Source organism: Lagopus muta, chromosome 15 (genome assembly GCF_023343835.1).
Source record: "Lagopus muta isolate bLagMut1 chromosome 15, bLagMut1 primary, whole genome shotgun sequence".
NCBI classification, from domain to species: Eukaryota; Metazoa; Chordata; class Aves; order Galliformes; family Phasianidae; genus Lagopus; species Lagopus muta.
The window spans coordinates 1,542,408-1,560,774 of NC_064447.1; the positions used below are offsets into that span (position 1 = coordinate 1,542,408).

General features: G+C 56.6%; 1 protein-coding gene across 13 annotated transcripts in view; it reads right to left on the bottom strand.

Annotated features, from left to right (window-relative positions):
* The window catches only part of LOC125700636 (ankyrin repeat and fibronectin type-III domain-containing protein 1-like), a 132,766-nt gene that overhangs the window by 20,886 nt on the left and 93,513 nt on the right, over positions 1–18,367 (bottom strand). For 9 of the 13 annotated variants that reach the window (XM_048961593.1, XM_048961598.1, XM_048961599.1 and 6 more), the window contains one exon: positions 3,403–3,531. The exons of 2 other annotated variants lie outside the window; for them this stretch is intronic. In XM_048961593.1, coding sequence (XP_048817550.1) covers positions 3,403–3,531 — 129 coding nt within the window. Of the gene's footprint in view, positions 1–3,402; positions 3,532–6,377; positions 6,486–18,367 lie in introns of those variants that run through there. 2 more of the 13 variants (XM_048961602.1, XM_048961604.1) reach the window with 2 other exon arrangements.

The window sequence follows — 18,367 nt, forward strand, 5'->3', positions numbered from 1 at the left end:
TTCCTAGAGGGCTGCCTCTTTCCCACTGAAGCCACATGAGAAACAAGTGCCAGCTGCCTTCTCCTGCCCTCACAGACCCCGGGACCAGCTGCTCCCTCTGTGGCTCCCTGCTGGTGATGCTTCCTTCCGAATGGTTTCCTAAGGGCAACCTGAGCATTCAGGGAGATACAGGCAGAGATCACAATGACACTGACTTTAAGGTCCCTTCCAACCCGCATTATTCTGTGGATCTCAGACTTTGAGGGTGCACTTGTCCCCACCAGCGAGTCCCCCAGCCATCGGTGAGTTCTGGCCCTGCTGGCCATATCCTGGGGGCACCCTGCTGCCACCCCCAGGTGTGGGGATGGGGCTGTGAGGTCGTGCCATCATGAGCGGAGCGCTGTGCTGAAGTCCGGTTCCACACAGCTAATTCAATAAGTCCCAGATACCATTACTTCATACGGCAGAGAGGCTCCACAGCTATTAGGGGAATTGGGAACGGGGGGGAGGAGGAGCTGAAATGGAGAAGGGAGAGAGACGGGGAGGGTGGAGAGGGGGAAGCTAAGACAAGCAGCAGAACAAAACATCCCATAAATCATGAGGAGCTGCTGAAATACCAGAACAAATGACCCCATAGCTTGGCCATTGTTCCTGAGTGATGGCTCAAAGCTCTCTCAGCAGAGACAAAACACCGCTCCTTCGTCCCACTGCTGTGCTGCCCGGCCAGGAGCAGCACTGAGCTGGGAGTCAGGATCCACTATGGGTGCAAGTAACTCCAGCATGGCAATGTGCCTCATGGCACCAGTGGGACCCATATCTCCCTGCCTGCCAAGAGCATCCCTGAGCTCCCAGCATCCCATGACCCTACAGAACCCAGCAATGCTTTCACTGGGTGCATCAGGGCCTGATGCTCCCTCTGGTTGCTCCTTAACCAGACCAAGAGGCACTGGGCTTGGGAGAAGTGGATCTCCTATTGGGCATGTAATGTAAGGTGTAGGATCGCTCAGGTATGGCCACGCAACCCAGAGGAGCACAGAGCCCTCCATGGTGCTGCTGCTCCCTGGCTCCCAAAAAGTCACTGCTAACTCCCTCAGCAAAAACACAGTCACCAAGGAAAGAGCCTTGCAAACCATCCACAGACATGGTCCACCAGACCCAAAGCAGCACAGCACCTGCAGGGCACTGCGAGTTGGAAGTGAGGCACCTCCCACGCATGGCTACTGTGCCCCCATACCAGCAGCAGTATGGGGAGAGTCTCCATCCCCCAAAAAGGGGGAATTTTATTGCATTAGGAGACGTTCTACCCCCGTGCTCCTGGCCAGCAGGGCTTCTGCCAGCACTGCTTGCGATGGGCAGCCAAGGAGAGGGGATAGGGGATGGGGACAGGAGGAATGCACCGTGCTTTCCCTCAGTTGTCATGGGAGTGCACTGCTCTGACCACAGACACAGAGGAGCTGAAAATGTGGGCAGCTCACATGGAACCAGAGAGTGCTGAGCAGCCCTGAGCCCCTAACCCTGAAACAGGAGGAAAGCAGGGGAAAATGAGAGAGCAGAGGGCAAGTAGAAGAAGGAAAACTGGAATGAGAGGTGGGTAGGGAAAGGAGAGCACAGCCTGATGCCAGGAAGGCACAAATCAGTGGCAGAAGAGCAGCACAACCTGATGCCAGGAGTGCACACTGCTGCATGGCACAGGAGTGACACAGGGCACAGAGCACCCCAGGCCCTGCACAGAGCCAGGAGGAGAGCAGGGGTGCAGCCCTCCTATCTGCTTCAAGCTCATGTAAGGGGAGAGAGGATCAGTCCTGAGGTGGCACACAGGGAGAAGAGGATCCCACTCACCTCAGCTCACCCCAAGGGAGAGACGGATGCTCACATTTCCCAGAGGGGCTCTGCACACACCAGGATGTCCCTGTGGGGGCCATCAGGGTTCTGATTTGGAACTCAGACAGCAGAAGGTGTTGAACTGCAAATGCTTTTGTTTCTCAGCCTTCATCTCATTGAGGGTTCAGAATTAGATGGGTATCATGGAGCAGCAGAACCCCCCGGGGCTGTGGCCATAAGCACTCCAGGCCCCCTGCCCAGCTCATGCTGCACTGCCCAGTGTGCTGCAGGGCCTCAACAGTGGGCACTTTGTGGTGCTGCCTTTAAAAAAATACCCTAAAAAAAAATATATCCTAATAATGAAGTATTTATTTGGGTAAACAACCTATGAATGAAAGAAGTGTTTTCTCAAGACTTCACTTTTTCCCTGCCACCTCTCCCTCCACTCCCAGTAATAAGCAGAACTAACAGGGCTCTGCTCGGTCACTGCTGAGCTCGGGATCAGACCCTGCTCACTCAGTGCAGCACCACAACAGAGCAAGCTGAGCTGAAAGCCAGCCTGTCCTCCCCCAGAGCCGTGTGCAGGCTGCCCTACCGTCCCTCAGAGCAGCACCTTTTCCTGCTGTCGTGGTGCCACAGCTGTGCAAACTGCTGCAGAGCAATGGGCTCCCATCTTGCAGCCCCCGGGGCTGACAGAGGCATTAGAGGGAGAAGAGAAATGCTGACTTCTCTCATGTATGCATGATGAGAAAAGAGGAGAACTACAAGCCGATGGGTTTTAAGGAGCACTTTGCTTGTTTTCCTGTTTGCCATGTTACAAATTCTCGTGTTGGGAAGATTGAGAGCAATTGAGGTACAGCTTTCTGATGACATCGGTTCAGCAAAAAAGAAGGTTGTATAACAGAGAGGAAAATGATCTGATCCCACAGAGCTGGCATTCTGTGCCTGGCCTCCTTGGTACCTGCACAGCTTCAGTGCCCAACAACCTCACAGATGGGGCAGCCTGGAGAAGGACCCACCGCCTCACACAGAAGTGTGAGAACATACAACGAATGCCAGACAGTTCTCCAAAGAAAGCAGGGAAAGCAAAAACCAAACTTGACATTCTTAAAATTTCTGAGCATTTCTTTTTCTCTTTCTTCTTCTTTTCACTTTTTTTTTTTTTTTTTTTTAAGCTTTACCCTCCTTTCTCCATCTAAGGAAGCAGAGAGCAATGCAATTTCCAGTTCTCTAAAATATCCTTAGCAGGTCACCTCCAGCACAGGGAGGGCCGGCTGTGATCTGCTTCCAAGGCTGCTGAATGAGAGCTCAGCAAGCTGGGGTGGAGCTGGGCTGAGCGTGGGGAAGGGGCAGCCCCACAGCCCCGGGGCTGGGACCCAACACAGCGGGCTCACAGCTGCCCAGCCCCGACGGATGCCCGTCTCGCTGCTCTCCTTTCACCCCACACAGCAGGAGCCCATCTGGGGCTGCCCGTCACTCCTGCAATGGGGTGATGGTTTGAAGGGTGTTCCCCCATGGGGCAATGCACGGACAGAGTGGGGACAGGGGGGCAGGAGGGGGCTGGGAGGCTGCTTGCCCCCAGCCCCTTCTTGCAGCTCTTACCATTCAATGCTCAGAGACCTGGGCCGGAAGGCAGACAGCTCGGCCGAGCCATACTCAGCTTTCCTTCTCTTCTCCTGCTTCTGCTTCACCGACAAGCGGTGGGCAAACCTAGCGAGGCTGCTTTCCGACCTGGGGAAGGGGAGAGGAAAGGAGTTAATGTCACTGAAGGTACCTTGTGCTGGGGGCTGCAAGGGGCAGGGGGCTCCAAAGCGGGCAGCACAGCAGCACCGCAGCACAGCAGCAGAGGCTGAGCGGTGCTTTGGCTCCAGCGTCAGCCCCACAGGGCTGCAGCAGTGGCACAAAGCTGAGCCCCTGCCCGGCACCGGCGCTGCCACACTCTGCCAGGGCCGACGCTGCTGTTCTCTGGGGTGCTGAGCTGTCTCGCCGACCAAATGCCTCTTAAAACACAATAACATAAAGGGAAGGGACTTCTCAGAAATAAGAGCTCTCGCTCTTTCCTTACGATAATTAAATAAACCACGAGCAGCTAACAGTTTTTTTCCTGATACATTTTAAACACAGACATCTTCAATTCATTAACTCTGGTTATTGATTTATTTTTCAGCTTATGAATTGCTGTTGCTTGGGACGGGGTGGAGACAGCTTTCTGGAGCAGGCGCTCGTCTCCGCCATCACCGCCGGGAAAGAGCTGGTCAGCCCTTCCAGGGTCATTCCTCACATTCTTGGGAAGAAACACTACTTTGATGTAAAGGATGAGGTTTGCCTTTAAAGAAACCAAGCAGAAATGCAAACCCCAGCGTTCCCCCTCAGAGCGCTGCAGGGAAGCACGGGGTGAGGAGAGCCCATGGGAGCACTGGGAGCAGAGCTGCTGCAGATGCAGCCTCTCTGGGGCCGTGTCACGGCTGGGAGGAGCAATGCTCTGTGCCCATCACTGCTCTTGAGGGGTCTGGGGGCTGTGGGACCTGCCTGGAATGCACTCCCATTGGCCATGAGCAGTCGGTACTTCGGCCTGCATCCTCTCCCAGACTCAGTGCAGCCGAGAGGTGGGGGAGGGCATAGGGAGAACAGGGAGAGGTGCCCACAGGGCTCTGTGCAGAGGCACGGGGCAGCCTGGGAGCAGGAGACCAGGGGCACTGCAGGAAGCAAGATGTGGGCATGCAGAGATGCTGCTGGCACTGGGGGCACGGTGCCCATGGGGGGGCGAAAGGGGCTGTGCTGGAGCTGGGTGACCATGAGTGCTGAGGCCACCAGACCCAACAGAGCTCCAACAGAGACTTCATTTCCTTTTCTATTTAGAAATCCAGGAGCACATTACAGTATCATCTGGCTATTTATACAGCACTGCTTTACATAAACGGTGCTGCAGAAGAGAGAATGAATCATACCTGCTCTGCCCCGGCTGCACGCACGCCGTGCCCAAACCCACACCATGCCCTCTGCCCTCTCCCCTCGCCCCCAGGCTCCATGCTGGGTGCACCCTCAGCCCCCTGAGCTCTGGTTCTGGGATGCTGCTGGGTCCGTGCCCAGCTCTGGGAGGATACTGGCACAGCAGGGATGCTGCTGTCACACACATCCACTCCCCAGGTGCTTTCCAAAAACAGCTGCCCCTTGTCCCTTAATTCATATTACAATAATGACAGGGAAACCGAGGCACAGAGGCCACGCAGTGAGGACAGCTCACCGTTGGCTGTCAGCCCCATCCCCTAAAGGCTGCACCGGCCAGCAAGGTGTGTGTGTCTCCTGCCAGCAGCACCAGTACCATCCTGGCCCCAGCTCCTGCCAAACCTGCCACCAGCCAGGGACGTGCAGGGAGAGCCATCAATTGAAACATCAACCGCAGCGATGGGGAGAGCCATCTCCTGACAACCAGAGGAGGTTGTTCAGCTACTGTGCTGTATCATAAATCACACCTCTCTGACTTGCCATCTGTCAGCCAGATTACACATGTTCAGAGTCCCATGTCAGCGTTTAAGTCCGAACACAGCATCTTTTTCCCAGAAATAATTATCAGCCCTGGAGATTCCTGCAGCAGCACAACCGAGCTGTGGCTCATCCCTTCCCTTAGAATATTGCAGTGGAGCAGGCTGGCAGTGAAGGCAACGGGATGTGGGGGGAGGAGAGGGTGGGGGGGAAATGCAGCTACCTCCCTCCCCATGAAATCACAGCTTGGTGCATGTGAGGGCCATGCACGGTCAACACCTCTCTGCAGCAGCTTCTGTGCCTGCTCTGTCCCCAGCCTGCAGGGCCTTTGCAGAAAGGCAACAAAGCACTCAGAGCACCTGAACCCACTAGGAGCAGGCAACGCAGGTGGCACCAGCAGCACCCCCTGCCCACAGCCCAGCCCCTCACCAGCACCTTGCATGAGGGCTCGGAGCAGCCATGCAGCAGCGAGGGAGACATCTTAGCCGTGGCAGGAGCAGCTCCCACCTGTTGCACTCGCTGGTCCGAGACACAGCACGTGCTTGGACGTGGCGACCAACTGACCCCGCTCCTGCAAGGCAGCCAGCATCCCCCGGAGCAGGCACGGGCGATGCAGGCGCCAGGGTGGGGCACGAGGTGGCTGCAGGCACTCCGCAGCGCTTTTCGCAGTGCCTCCCCCTGGAACGGTCCCTGCACAACCAGCATCCGAGCTGGGCTCATCTCCCGTGCTGGGGAAGGGACAGAGGGCAGGAGCCGGCACAGCTCCCGCATCCCTCTCAGCAGAGCAGCTGGGCTCCTGGAAGCGCTTTATTTGCACAGGTGCAGTCAGAATAAAAAAGGAGAAAAAAGAACCACCTCCCGAGCAGGCAGAAGTTTTCAAAGAGGCAGCACGCACGGACCCACGGCTGCACACACGCAGCCCCCGGCGAGCGTCAAACACGAGCACCGAACAAACAGACCCCATCCCGCCGTCAGCCCCGCACTCCCTGGGCACGACGGGGCGCGTCCCCAGAGCAGCAGCCACGGATAGGAGCGGTGGGCCGCGCACGGTGCCGCGCCGGGAGGGATGCGATGCCCGCGGGATGCGCACTCACCTGCACCGCTCCTCCGCCTTCCCCTCGCGCTCTGCCAGCAGCCAGCAGCGCTCAGCCGCGCACAGCTCCCCGGCAGCATCCCCATCTCCATCCCCATCCCCATCCCCATCCCCATCCCCATCCCCATCCCCATCCCCTCTCCGCACACAGCCGCACGCACGCTCCCATCCCGGCCGGGAGCGCAGCCCCGCTGCCCCGCTCCCAGCTGCCACCTCCGCCTCCCTCACCCATCACCTCAGGATCCTGCTGGCTCTGCGCTCCGCTCTTTTTTTTTTTTTTTCTTTTCTCTCTTTCTTTCTTTCTTTCTTTTTTTCCCTTTCTTTCGTTCTCTTTCGTTCTTTCTTTCTTTCTTTTTCTTTTTCTTTTTTTTTTTTTTTTTTTTTTTTCTCAATCTTGTTTCTATAGAAACGAGATTAGCAGAGGGGGAAATAAAACAGCCCCATGTGACTCAGATTCCGACACTGAAGAATCTCCTGGTCGCGCCTGTCGGTGCTTTACATAACAGGGAGCCTGCGCGGCTGGGCATGGGGACTGGGCATGGGGAGGGGGCCCAGGGCTAACCACACACACTCCAATGCCACGACGTGCCCTGAGCCCGCTCATGCCCCCAGAGGCCCTGTTCCCTGCCTGCCCTGCTTTGCCACCCTCTTCTATCAGCAGCAGAAGGGGCAACGGCGCTGAGAGCGGCCCCAGCTCTCACCAAACCCCACGTGTAATTTAGGGCAGGTGACCCAAGAGCCCCTCACACTGCTGGGCTGTTCTGGTGGCTCAGGGAATGGCTTTGGTCAGCAGTCCCCAATGGTGGTGGCCTCACAGGTGACAAATGCCCACGGGACCTCCTGAGCCCCCAGTGCTGCACACACATGCTGCAGGCGGGCAGCTGGGTGGGATGCTCAGAGCCTCAGGGATAGATGCTCACTGCTCCATAGCTCCTTCCAGCCCCCCTGGTCCCCCCATGCTCCCGTGGTGGTGCTGATTCAGCCATGATTAACATGATTAGTGTGATTAATGCGATTAGTATGAGGCCTGATGGCACCGCAGCCCCGGGGCCGCCTGTGGGCAGCTCACCCCCAGGCACATGGGGAGGGGCAGCCGGACCACGGATGGATGAGGCCCCGTGTGAGATCCTCTGTTTAATGGATGATAATGGGGCTGCAAAAAGTTCCTCCAGCAGCACAGCTTTGATACTTGCACCTAATTATAGCTGGCATTATTGGGATGTATGACAAGTAGCGAGTTGGGGGATGCTGTCTATTTCTGACCCACAACACCAGGAGGGCGGGCGGCCCCAAGGGTGAGAGGAGAAGGGAAGCGTGGGGAGAAGGACGGAGATACCTTCTGTGTGTGGTCAGATGAGCAGAGCAGCTGCTTCCGAGCGCGGGTTTGAGATGCGAGGTGTTGATAGCAAAGGCTGGGAAGCGGCTTGACACATCCCACAGTGCAGCCCCCCATTGCCTGCTCACTCCCCACCTGGTGTTATGGTCCTTTGGGTGCACCCCAAGGTCCCCTGACCCAGCTGTCCCCCAGGCTGACTCTGCTGGAGCCACGTTAAAGACAAGAAACCCAACGCCCATCCTTTGCCTTTCACAACACCTGTTGGCCTCTATGGGATCCAGCACCCAGCCGGTTGCTGCACAAAAGAAGTGCCAACCCTTGGGACTGGATGGCATTTTTAGAACTTCTCGTTTTCTTTGAGTTTTGTTAAACTTACAGCTTTTGCTGCAAAGGATTTGATGCAAATCCAAGCAGAAGGGACCGCCTCATGAGTCCTAAATTAAAATGTTCCTTTGTTTTGGCTTTCAAACACTGTATTTTAATGCCCATCCACACTCGGAATGGAAGGTAAATTTGCATGTCGTTCCCCTACGAATCCTTTGCCAAAGCAGTGATTTTGTTCATTTGTATTCCCCGGCAACAGCAGCTCTGCCCTCGGAGCAGCAGCTGCCTGCCTGCAGAGCAGCAGAGATGGGCATGTAGGGGATGCTAAGTACAGAGAGACCCAAGCCCAACGTGTTGGTGAGGCAGGGCTGTCTTCAGCTGGCCTTGCATCACCTGGGTCTTCCTTACAGACTGTTGGCTTGGGCTGGGGCCTCCCAGTCCCACTGAGACCCTTCTTTGTGATGTGAAGCAGCTAAAAGAAAATGGGAGCAGAGATCTGATCCTGCCGTGTAACAGACTGCTGGCAGCACCATCTCATGGGAGTGCATCAGAGTGCTTCACCCTCAAAATCGGCCACATCAAAACGAAGCTCCAGTCAACTGCAGGGAACATAAGACAGGTAGAAACTGCTTTCCTCGGGTCAAATCCTTACCATTTGGCTTGTTTTTAAGGATTCTGCCATCTCCCTCTCTGTGAAGAAATGCTGGGCTGTGTAAGGCAGCAGGACAGGACCTGGGCTGTCCCACAGTGGCTGAAAGAGCCTCAAGTGTCCTCATGCCACACGGAGCCATGTGCGTGCATCCCTTCCTGCTGGAGGCTGGCACACACAGCTCCAGCACTCGCTCTTCAGAATGTTCCCTGTAGCAATTCAAGCTTTTATCATAACTAACAGGATAACTAACATAACTAGCCGAGAGCCTGGGAAAATCGAGAATGAATTGCAAAGCAAACCCTGATAACTCCCTTTCCTCCCATCAATCTGCTCAGAACAAGGATGAGTTCCCCAGGGCTCAGCATTCCCTCCCCACAGAACCTCTGTGGCAGCAGTCAAAGGCACCTCGGGCTGAGGGGCTCCCCTGCACATCCCCCACACCGGGGAGCAGAGAAGCCCCGCGAGATGTGGATGCTCAGTGTCAGCCCCACGCTGCTGCCAGCCCTGCCTGGCCCCTCTCTGCCCAGCAGCCCGCTGTGGGGCACGGGCAGCCCATGGACCTGCTGTTGTTTAGTCTGACGGCGGCACTCGCACCGGAGCCAACCCTTGTTTTCGATGGCCCCGCGTCCAACGCTGCGCGCAGGAATGGAAAGACTTGTTATTCTGGGCTGCCCAGCCGGCCGGGTTTTCCAAGTGCAGGAGAGGAGTGATGTGGTTAACACGAGCCGGCCGCAGAGCCTCCATGGTTTTCCTTTTTGGACGGGCATCAACCTGCAGAGGACCACACCGGCTGACGCCATCGGGCAGCTCCCAGAGGGCAGGCAGGTGCCAGCAGCCACGCGTGCACGTGGACGTGTTGGTGCACATGGCACAGCGGTGAAAACGGACACGCCGGTGCACACAGGCATGCAATACACGTGGGGAATGCTGTGTTCACACAGCACGTGTGCGGGGTGCTGTGGGGCAAGGCAAGAGGCACAGCGTGGCCTGGGCTGTGCCCTCCCCTCAGCACCCACCCAGACACAGAAGGTAAGGAGTCACCCAAGCCAGCCCAGCCCCACACCACAGTGCCCAGCCCCAGGTTGGGTAGCAGGAGGCTGCGGAGCCGTGGGGCTCACACACAGCCTGGTCTGTGGGCAGATCCACAGAGACACTGTCGGAATGCAGCAAGCACCAGATCCACTCGGTCACAGTTACAGCATCTCCGAGCTAAAGGAAGATTTCCCTCTCCAGTTTTTTAGTAGCTCTCGTGAGTGTGTCACTATTGGAAACGCAACCTGCCAGGCTCCCTGCTGCTGGTACATCCCCCACAGCACTGTGCCTCGCTCGTTGCTCCCAGGGACGTGCAAAGGTTCCCCTTGGAGAAGGGACCAAGAGGAAAAAGGCACTGGAGAAAAGCCCCGGGCAGCCCCCGCTCCTCCCCACAGCATGGAACCGCCGCGGAGGTTTGAGGGACTTGAAGAGCTTTGCGATGCAATAAAAACATTCCTGCCTACAAAGCATGAAACCCCAAAAGTTTATGGGAAACCACTGTCTTCGGATGTCTGCATATCTTCAGGCATCCTGGGAGCTGTAGTTCAAAGAAACCAAGAACAAGAAAGCGGCCGATAATGATAGTTTCTGGACGGAGGCTGTGTGACTATTGGCTCCCGGATGAAAGCCGCATTTCTGGGATGCTGAGCGCATTTCTGCAGCCAAGCAGAGCAGCTCTGCGGCGGCGGGGAGGGACCCAGGGCCAAAGGAACCAACAGCACAGCTCCAGGCAAGCACTACGAGAGCTGAAAGCTGGTTCCTGAGGGCACTGCAGGGCCATGGGAGCTGTGGGACCCTGAGGACACAGCACAGTGGCTTTCCCTGGCTCCTGCAGAAGCTAAGGGTGCAGTCCAGGCTGAGTAAGTCAGGCCCTTGCGAGCCAACAGCTTGGTGCCTCAGTTTCCCTATTAGCTCGTCCTGCCCAGGGCTGCGCAGACTGGCATCACGAACTCAACGTCCATTGGAACTGAGCTCGTGGGCCACCAGCTGTGCGCATCACACTGTGCCCACCATCCTTAAATCCCTTAAATCCCCATCAGGCCCATTTCTTCAGACCCCACGAAGAACAGCCATGCCAGACAGGCTGCTGAAAGGCACTTCATTCGGACACAGAAGCCTCTTTGTGCAAGGCAGTCCCATCCCAAGGGGTGAAGAATCGGAATGCAGCGTGCCCACACTGCCTGGCCCACACCTCTCTGTGGGGGGGACCCACGGGGACACGGGGCAGCACCTGCCCACCTCTCACAGCAGAGCACAGACACGCAATGTGTGACACGGTGCTGCTGGCAGGGCTGCTGCAGGGAGCCTGAGCAGGCTGCTTCAGACACTCCGAAAGCAAACAGCCAGCAATGACAGACAAACCACAGGAGGGTTCTGCCGTAAAGAAAATCTGGTGCCCTGAAGAACCAAGAAGAGCTGCATTATTTGCGCTGGCAATAGCACCACAAATGCTTTGAGCCACGCTCCATCCTCCGGCACAGAACACACTGCAGGTCACTGCCAAAACCACATCTCAGCACGTGACACACACAGGTGGGACATGATGGGAAGCAGCTCCCCCCCCACACACAGCACCCTCACACTGTCCTGCAGCTTCCTCAGGGCTGTCATGGAGTACGCAGTCCCCCGGGGTCCCAGCAGCAGATCCATGCAATGCTGCAGACGTGAGCTGCCGGAGGGTTTGCAAAAAGCCCATGTTGGCAGTGTTGGGTTTGGATGCTGGAACAGCACCTTGAGGTGTGTCTGTGCTGGCTGTGCTTCCACAGACAGTAGAAAAGGTGACTTGGAGGTGCTGAGAATTGAGCAAGGAATGGATAGGATGAGTCAACAAGATTTTGGGCATCTCACAGGCATCCAGTGCTTTCTTACCCATGGCTGCCAAAGGCACGCAGCCATCCCAACCACCCGTGGAGCCAAACCCCGGGTGTTACCAAAAGCACCCCATGGGCACAGCCTCTCGTCCTGCTTTGAGGTGACTTGGCCCCAGTGTAAGGTCTGAGCACAGCCCCACTACTGGGCACCCCAAGCCCCAGCCCGGTGTTTTCAACTGCTAAAGCCCTATAGGGTACCGCTGCACAGCCCTATAGGATGCTCCAGCACAGCCCCAGCTCAGAGCAACCCACACCGCCAGGGATTGAGGCAGACTGCCTCAGTGCTCCCCGGACACAGAATGAGCCTTCTGCAGTCTAAAACACAGTTGTTGAACTGCGCCTCTCTTTGAATTAACACCGCTTTAAAGACCAGGTTGGAATTGCTGACGTCCATCTATTATATCCGGAGCCGTTCCCAAAGCTACTGTCTCTTTTTCAAAATGAGCCGAAGCAGCAATGGGTTATTAACCAAGGGGAAAACGAGGACAGGGAGGGAACGTGCTGTTCTTTGATCAGAACTGTGCTAATGAACATCATAAAGATCAGAAGACCTCAGTGACAACTTCAACCCTAGAACTGCTGCAGTCAGACCTACAGCAAACCGGATGAGAGAAGAGAGGAAAGGTGCGCTGGATCCCAGGTGCTCAGCATCCCGGGGGGACCGCGTTGCCATGGCCTCGTGAGGGGCTCTCAGCTGGGAGCAGCTGCTGGAGGGACCAACCCAAAGCATGTGGGTATCTGCCAGGGGGAGAGCGGCCCAGCAGAGCGATGCTTCACGAAGTGCACCTCAGCCTGGGAGCCAACACCTGAGTGGGACCTCCTGGTGCTGCCTCTGCCCTGGACAAGCAGTGAGCCCACACCGCGTCAACCTTTATTTTAGGTGTTCAAAAATAAGCAAACTCGGCCTTCTCTGCAAAACAACAAAAAAAATGCTGGAAAAAAACCGAGCACAAACTGTGCCTTCACACATCCCCCGCCGAGCGCAAGCCTGGGACCAGAGAAAGGAGGCTGAGTGTGAGGGCAGCCAGGTTTGTGAGCGGTGACAGGGAGAGGCGCTGCGGGAGCTCCCAGCGCCGCGCGGCTCTGCGGGAGTCGGGTCGGACCCCGGCGGAACGGATGCGCTAAATTAGGAACGAAAACATTCCCCCTTCAGCAGCAGAAGGGGAGGCTCAAAGTGAGCCCTTGTCCTGGACAGACAGCGGCCGAAGCCGGGCGACGACGACAGCTCGATGGAGTCCAAAACACACTCGAGGCTTGTTTTGAATTACTCTATGCTCAGCTTTTAAATGCTTAAAAATTTCCATCTGACTCGGCTGTGGAGCTGCGGGGGGACCCTGAGCTGTGGGTCACATTCGGTTTTGTTTCCACGCAGCTGGAAAGAGAGAAACCTCAGGGAGGGCAGCGCTGAGTGGGACGGTGCCCACGGCCACCCAATGCGCTGCGGCTGTGTCCACGGCCACCATCCCCACAGCATGGGGTGGCTGTGGTGGCCCTGCACAGTGCCCTGGTGGGGCCATGCAAGGTGGTGTGGTGCCCAGTGCTCCTGCCCATGGGATTGACATTGCTGTGCAGAAACCTGCAGGAGAGAGAGGGAAAGGAAGAATCCCTCGAGGGATATGGCACTGGAGGAGCTGAAAATAAGCACTGACAAGAAATCGATGGAGGAAAAGCAAATCAGGATCCCCAAGAATAGAGGACTGCCAATCAGTGGAGGGGCTACGTGGCACCCTGCACACTGGGCATCAGGGCTGTGCCGGAGGGGACAGCAGGACTCGAGCAGTGCATGCACACGTGGCAGAGACAGAGCCCATTGCCCACGTGGCAGCAATGACCAGCAGCACACTTCTGTGAAGAGCACAGGTCTCTGTGTCATTTCATCCGTGTAGTTTCCAGGTGTCTCTCAAGATGGACCAGCTGATTCTTGGAACCAAGATGCCAAACTCCCTGATTCCTCCTAGGCTCCCTTCCCAGCTCCAGAGTCAAAGCCTAACCTGACCTGACAGTGCCAGCCACTGTCTTTCCCACACAGAATCACAACATAGTTGGGTTGGAAGAGCCTTCACAGCCCCCAGCTCCTGCCCTACCGTGGGCTGTGCTTCCCAGCTCAGCTGCCCAGGACCAATCCGTGTCCATGGGCACCTCCAGGGATGGGGCACCCACAGCTCTGGGCAGCAGTGCCAGCGCCTCACCGCCTCTGGGTAAATAATTTCCCCCTAACATCCAACTCTTCTTTTAGTTTGAAGCCATTCCTCCTTGTCCTATCACTATCAGACAGTATTAGAAAATTTGGCCCCCTCCCTGTTCATAAGCTTCCTTCAAGCACTGGAAGCCCACAATGAGGTCTCCCTGCAGCCTTCTCTCCATGCTGCACACCCCGGCTCCTCAGCCTGTCTGCACAGCAGAGCTGCTCCAAGCTCCGAGCATCTTCATCACCTGCCCTGGCCCCACTGCAACAGCTCCCCCCCTTGCTATGCCAGGCCCCAGGCCTGGACGCAGCACTGCAGCTGGGGGCTCCGAGGGCAGAGCAGAGGGGGACAATCCCCTCGCTGCCCGCCGCCCCCCTCTGTTGCTTCAGCCCAGGATGCAGTCGGCCTTCGGGGCTGTGAGTGCACAGTACACACAGTACACACACCTGGGGTTACCCAACCCAAGCACAGCTCCCTGCACTGGACCTTGCTGAACCTCGTTATGCTCTCACTTCTCGAACCTGTCCAAGTCCCTCTGCAGGCTCACCCATTGCGTGCACACAGGAACCCAGGCACCCATCCTGGTGCCAGGGCAGGATCCCGCTGTCACCTCGCATGTCCCCATGCTGTCGCCTCAACCCACCACGCCGCAGCCCAATGAGCCCAACCCCCCTCACCACGCACACCCTTTACACGCCACGCAGCCCGCAGCCGTGACCAGAGGGATGGAGCAAGGGCATCCCATGGGAGCGAGGCACCGAGCTGGGGGAGGTAACTCGATGACTTTCACCCCCCCCTGCCCCACCGCCAGGCTCGGGTGACTAACGCTGCAGGAAGGGGACACCGGGCTCCTGACACCCGCTGCTAATCCGATGGGTTTATCTGTCACTTCCGAGTGCCGGGAGCAGCACCTGGCACTGCTGAGCACCCCCTGCCTGCTGCGGAGCCACAGGGCTGTGCCCACGGACACCGGCACCGCGCTGCGCAGAGAACCTGCAGCCATTACCAGCCAACACTGCGCAACGCCGGGACGTGCAGCTCGGCGTTAACCCAGCTCTCCTGCTCTGGAATGTCCAAATAAATACCAAAATGTATAAAAAGGACATAAATAAGGTTGCCTGAGATGGCTGTTTGTCTCCCGCCTGGCCGGGACCCCCTTTGCCCTGGCACTGTTTGGCTTGGCAGATGACAGCTGGGTAATTTGTTTCCATTGCAATGAAGTCCTAATTAACTGGAATAAACTTTTTACACTAAGTGTGTTTGTTTAACAAACTGGCTCTTTCAGAGCCTCACCGAGACCTGATTGATGCGTGCGAGGGGAGTGGAAACACGCTGGGTGCCCAGGCATTAAAGCTGCAGTGTCTGAGCAGGCCAACCTGAAAGGGCTCTCTCTGTGTCGGGAAATCTTAGCTGACACCCTCAGTGTCTGGGGTGCGAATTTCGGTGTAGCCTTTGCATATCAGGGCTCCACGTTCCTTTGGGGATCCCTCTGGGCTGCTGCAGAGGCTTTGCTGGATGCAGTGAGGCACAGGGACACAGCCGTGCCTTGAGGTGACAGCAGCACTCGTGGCACTGAGTGGGGACAGGTGGGGGAGTGGGGACAACCACATCGGCAGGGCTCTCCCAGTGCTGGGCTGGTGAGTCCAATCTGCAGATGTTGGGATGCCAGGGGTGGGCAGGAGGCTGCCTGGAAGGGGGTGAAACATCCAGAATGGCAGCACATGAGCTGCGCTTCTGCAAGAAGGCAGCTAAGGGAACAAGGAGCCTCGGGACGAGCGGTGCCAAACCCACGACTGATGGCCTCAGCCCCTGCACTGAACCTGCTGTCACAAGGAGAGGAACCAAGCAGGAGGTGACACCAGGACCACAGCCAGGTGGTGCAGCCTGGCTGTGTGCAAAGCCCATCCAAGCCTGGGCCTCAGCAAGCCCTGATCTGCACTTCATCTGTCTAATGAGACAGCAGCCCAAATAATTGCCCTTCTGGCAAACAAAGCATCCCTGATATGAGGGAAGAATGAGCACATCTGAGCCTTCCCTCCCTGGGTGCTTTATCTTTCCTATCTCCCACTGCAAAGGAAAACCTACAAATGGCCCCTGCTCGATCACTGCCATGTGCAGTGCTTCTTTTGAGGGATCTGAGCTTCTTGAAAGCTTGCCTTTCCTATTTTGAAATGTGGAACAGTACACTACCCTAGTGGGGGGGGGGAGACCCTCGGGTTCCTTTGCCCCTCTCTCCATGTCACTCCCCTGAGCACACCACAGGTGCTCTATGGGTCTGTGCATTGGTGTGGGGCCAGAAGTGAAACCAAGAGCAGTGAGACCAGAGCACAATGTGGTGCCCAGCCCATACAGAAGGGTCCCAGGGGGTTCTGTGTCCCCTTCCCACATCCTCTGCTGCATGACAGCCCTGGGCTGGAACACCTTCAGTCTGGGAGGGACTGAATTTCGAGTGCTGGAGCTCAGCACACCTCCTGCATACCCACAGCTTCACTCCATCAGGTCTTCAGTTAGGAGAAAATATCACTGCCCAGTGACCCTTTAGTTATTCTTAAAGGCTCACCCTCTCTCCAACAGCCCTTTCTGGATGTGGCAGAGACATGTCCTGGGCCAGCAGCCAGGCTCCATGTGCAGCCTGGGCAGAGAAGGAGCCCTCATGGGGTGGGATCCATGTCCCCAAGAGCCTCTCAGCAACGCTGGAGGTGCTGCAGCCTTACACAGTGTCTCGAACCTGCAGGGACAGCCAAGCAGTTGTGCCCTCCCCTCTGCCCCACATCCCAGGCAGTCGGCGTGTTGCTCTGATTTCTGCCTTTGCTGATGGCCAAAACCTGAGGGCGAGCTTAGATGTCAGATCTCCCCTATGCTGCTGTTAGGGTGCAGCAAAACCAATGTACTTTCCTCCTTTCATGTCCTCAGACGCACTGGTTCCAGAGCAAATCAGCACTATCTCCACATCTGTGTGGCACAGCCAGGTAAACAGCCCATTTCACATGATGGTCCCTCATTTTCCCACAGCAAATGGCCCCACCAGAAGCACAGCACAAGGACGGAAACCCGGAGGCTCACTGCTTTCAAAGCCAATGCTGTCATTTCCACCAGCACGGGCAGCTTTTGCCTTTGCAGCAGCAAACTGCTGTGCTGCAGCACATGGCCCTGTGGAGCAGTGAGGCTGAGTAAGGAGTGAGGCACTGGAAATCTTCACTCATGGGCCGAGATTTCACGCAGTTGGCACCACTGAAACCTGCTGCAATGATTCCCATGGTCAGGAGATTGAAGCCTCTGTGCAGCAGGGGTGAGCAGCACCACAGCATGTGTATCTCCAAGCACTCCTGGGGCCAACTCCTCATCATTCAAGGCTGGACTCAGGCACACACAAGGCTGCTTGCAATCCTTGCAGACCAACAGGGGATGGTGGCAGCCAGCTGGGCATGCATGAGGCTGCAGAATGGCTGTTCTTATGCCTGGGAAATGGGATAAATCCACTGCAAGGAAAGGCTTTGAAAAAGTGAGGGGAAAAATACAGAGTTTCTCATGGGGAGTTTGTCAGATGTCTGCAAAGTCCAGTTTCACAGGTAGGAAAATGAGCAACTGGCTGAAAGCCCTGTTTGCCAAGTGAGGGCTCAGTGTGGAAATGGAATATGCAACAAAGAGAGGCCAATCCAAATGAAGAGTTAAAATGTGTAGAAACTTGATGAGGAAAATGCACAGCTGGAACAGGCAGAACAGCACAGCTATCATTGGGTTCCACGGTGCCTTGGGGAGGGCTCAGGCTGTGGGGCTGGGGGGCAGGCAGCCCCACTGTGCTGTGCAGAGCCTGGGGGAGGGGGACCCAGTTGGCTGCAGAGCGGCCAGGGCTGAGACCCAGAGCCTGGGCTCATCTGAGTGAAATTAAGAAATGATTAAAGGGTGCAGGCTGTAATTAAAACCCGCCAGCAGGTCTTCATGGGAAAGAGATCTCATCAAATGAACCTGATTTTGCTCTTTAGTGAATGCAGGCTGAGTTGTAAAAGCACTGCGTGCACACGCAGCCCGCGCAAGCGGAGCGCTCAGTGCTTCATGACTCTCTGATTTGAAAAGCTACACAGAGCCAATGAAGCACACTGAACAGGCTGGGAGCTGGCTGGCAGATCCCAAACAGAGCAGGGAAGTGCAGAGATGTGTTCTCAGTGAGATCCAGGGGAGCGTGCTTGGTGGTGGTTCCATCGGTGATTGGGGAGAAAACAGAATCCTCACTGGGAAAATGAGTGGATGACAGAAAGATGGATGCAACAGGAAATATTGAGGGGCAAAGAGAGAAATGTGGGCTGCCTAGTAGTGCTGAGCTGCGCGAGCTGAGGCCGCCCAGCACTGTGGAATGGATCCCTGCCACACTCAGGGGCAGAGACTTGTCCCGGTGAGGGAGGGACTCTGGAGGTCACCACGGGTGAACAGCCCGGCACAAGGCCCTAATGTGGTGCTGTGGCAAAAAGGGCTGATGTGGCTCTTGTGGGAGAGGGGAGGTACCTTTGTACGCAGGGCAGCACTCCTGCCATCAAGATGCTGTGCTTAAAGTGGGACGCTGAAACCAGAGGGGCCGCAGGGAGACGGGCCACA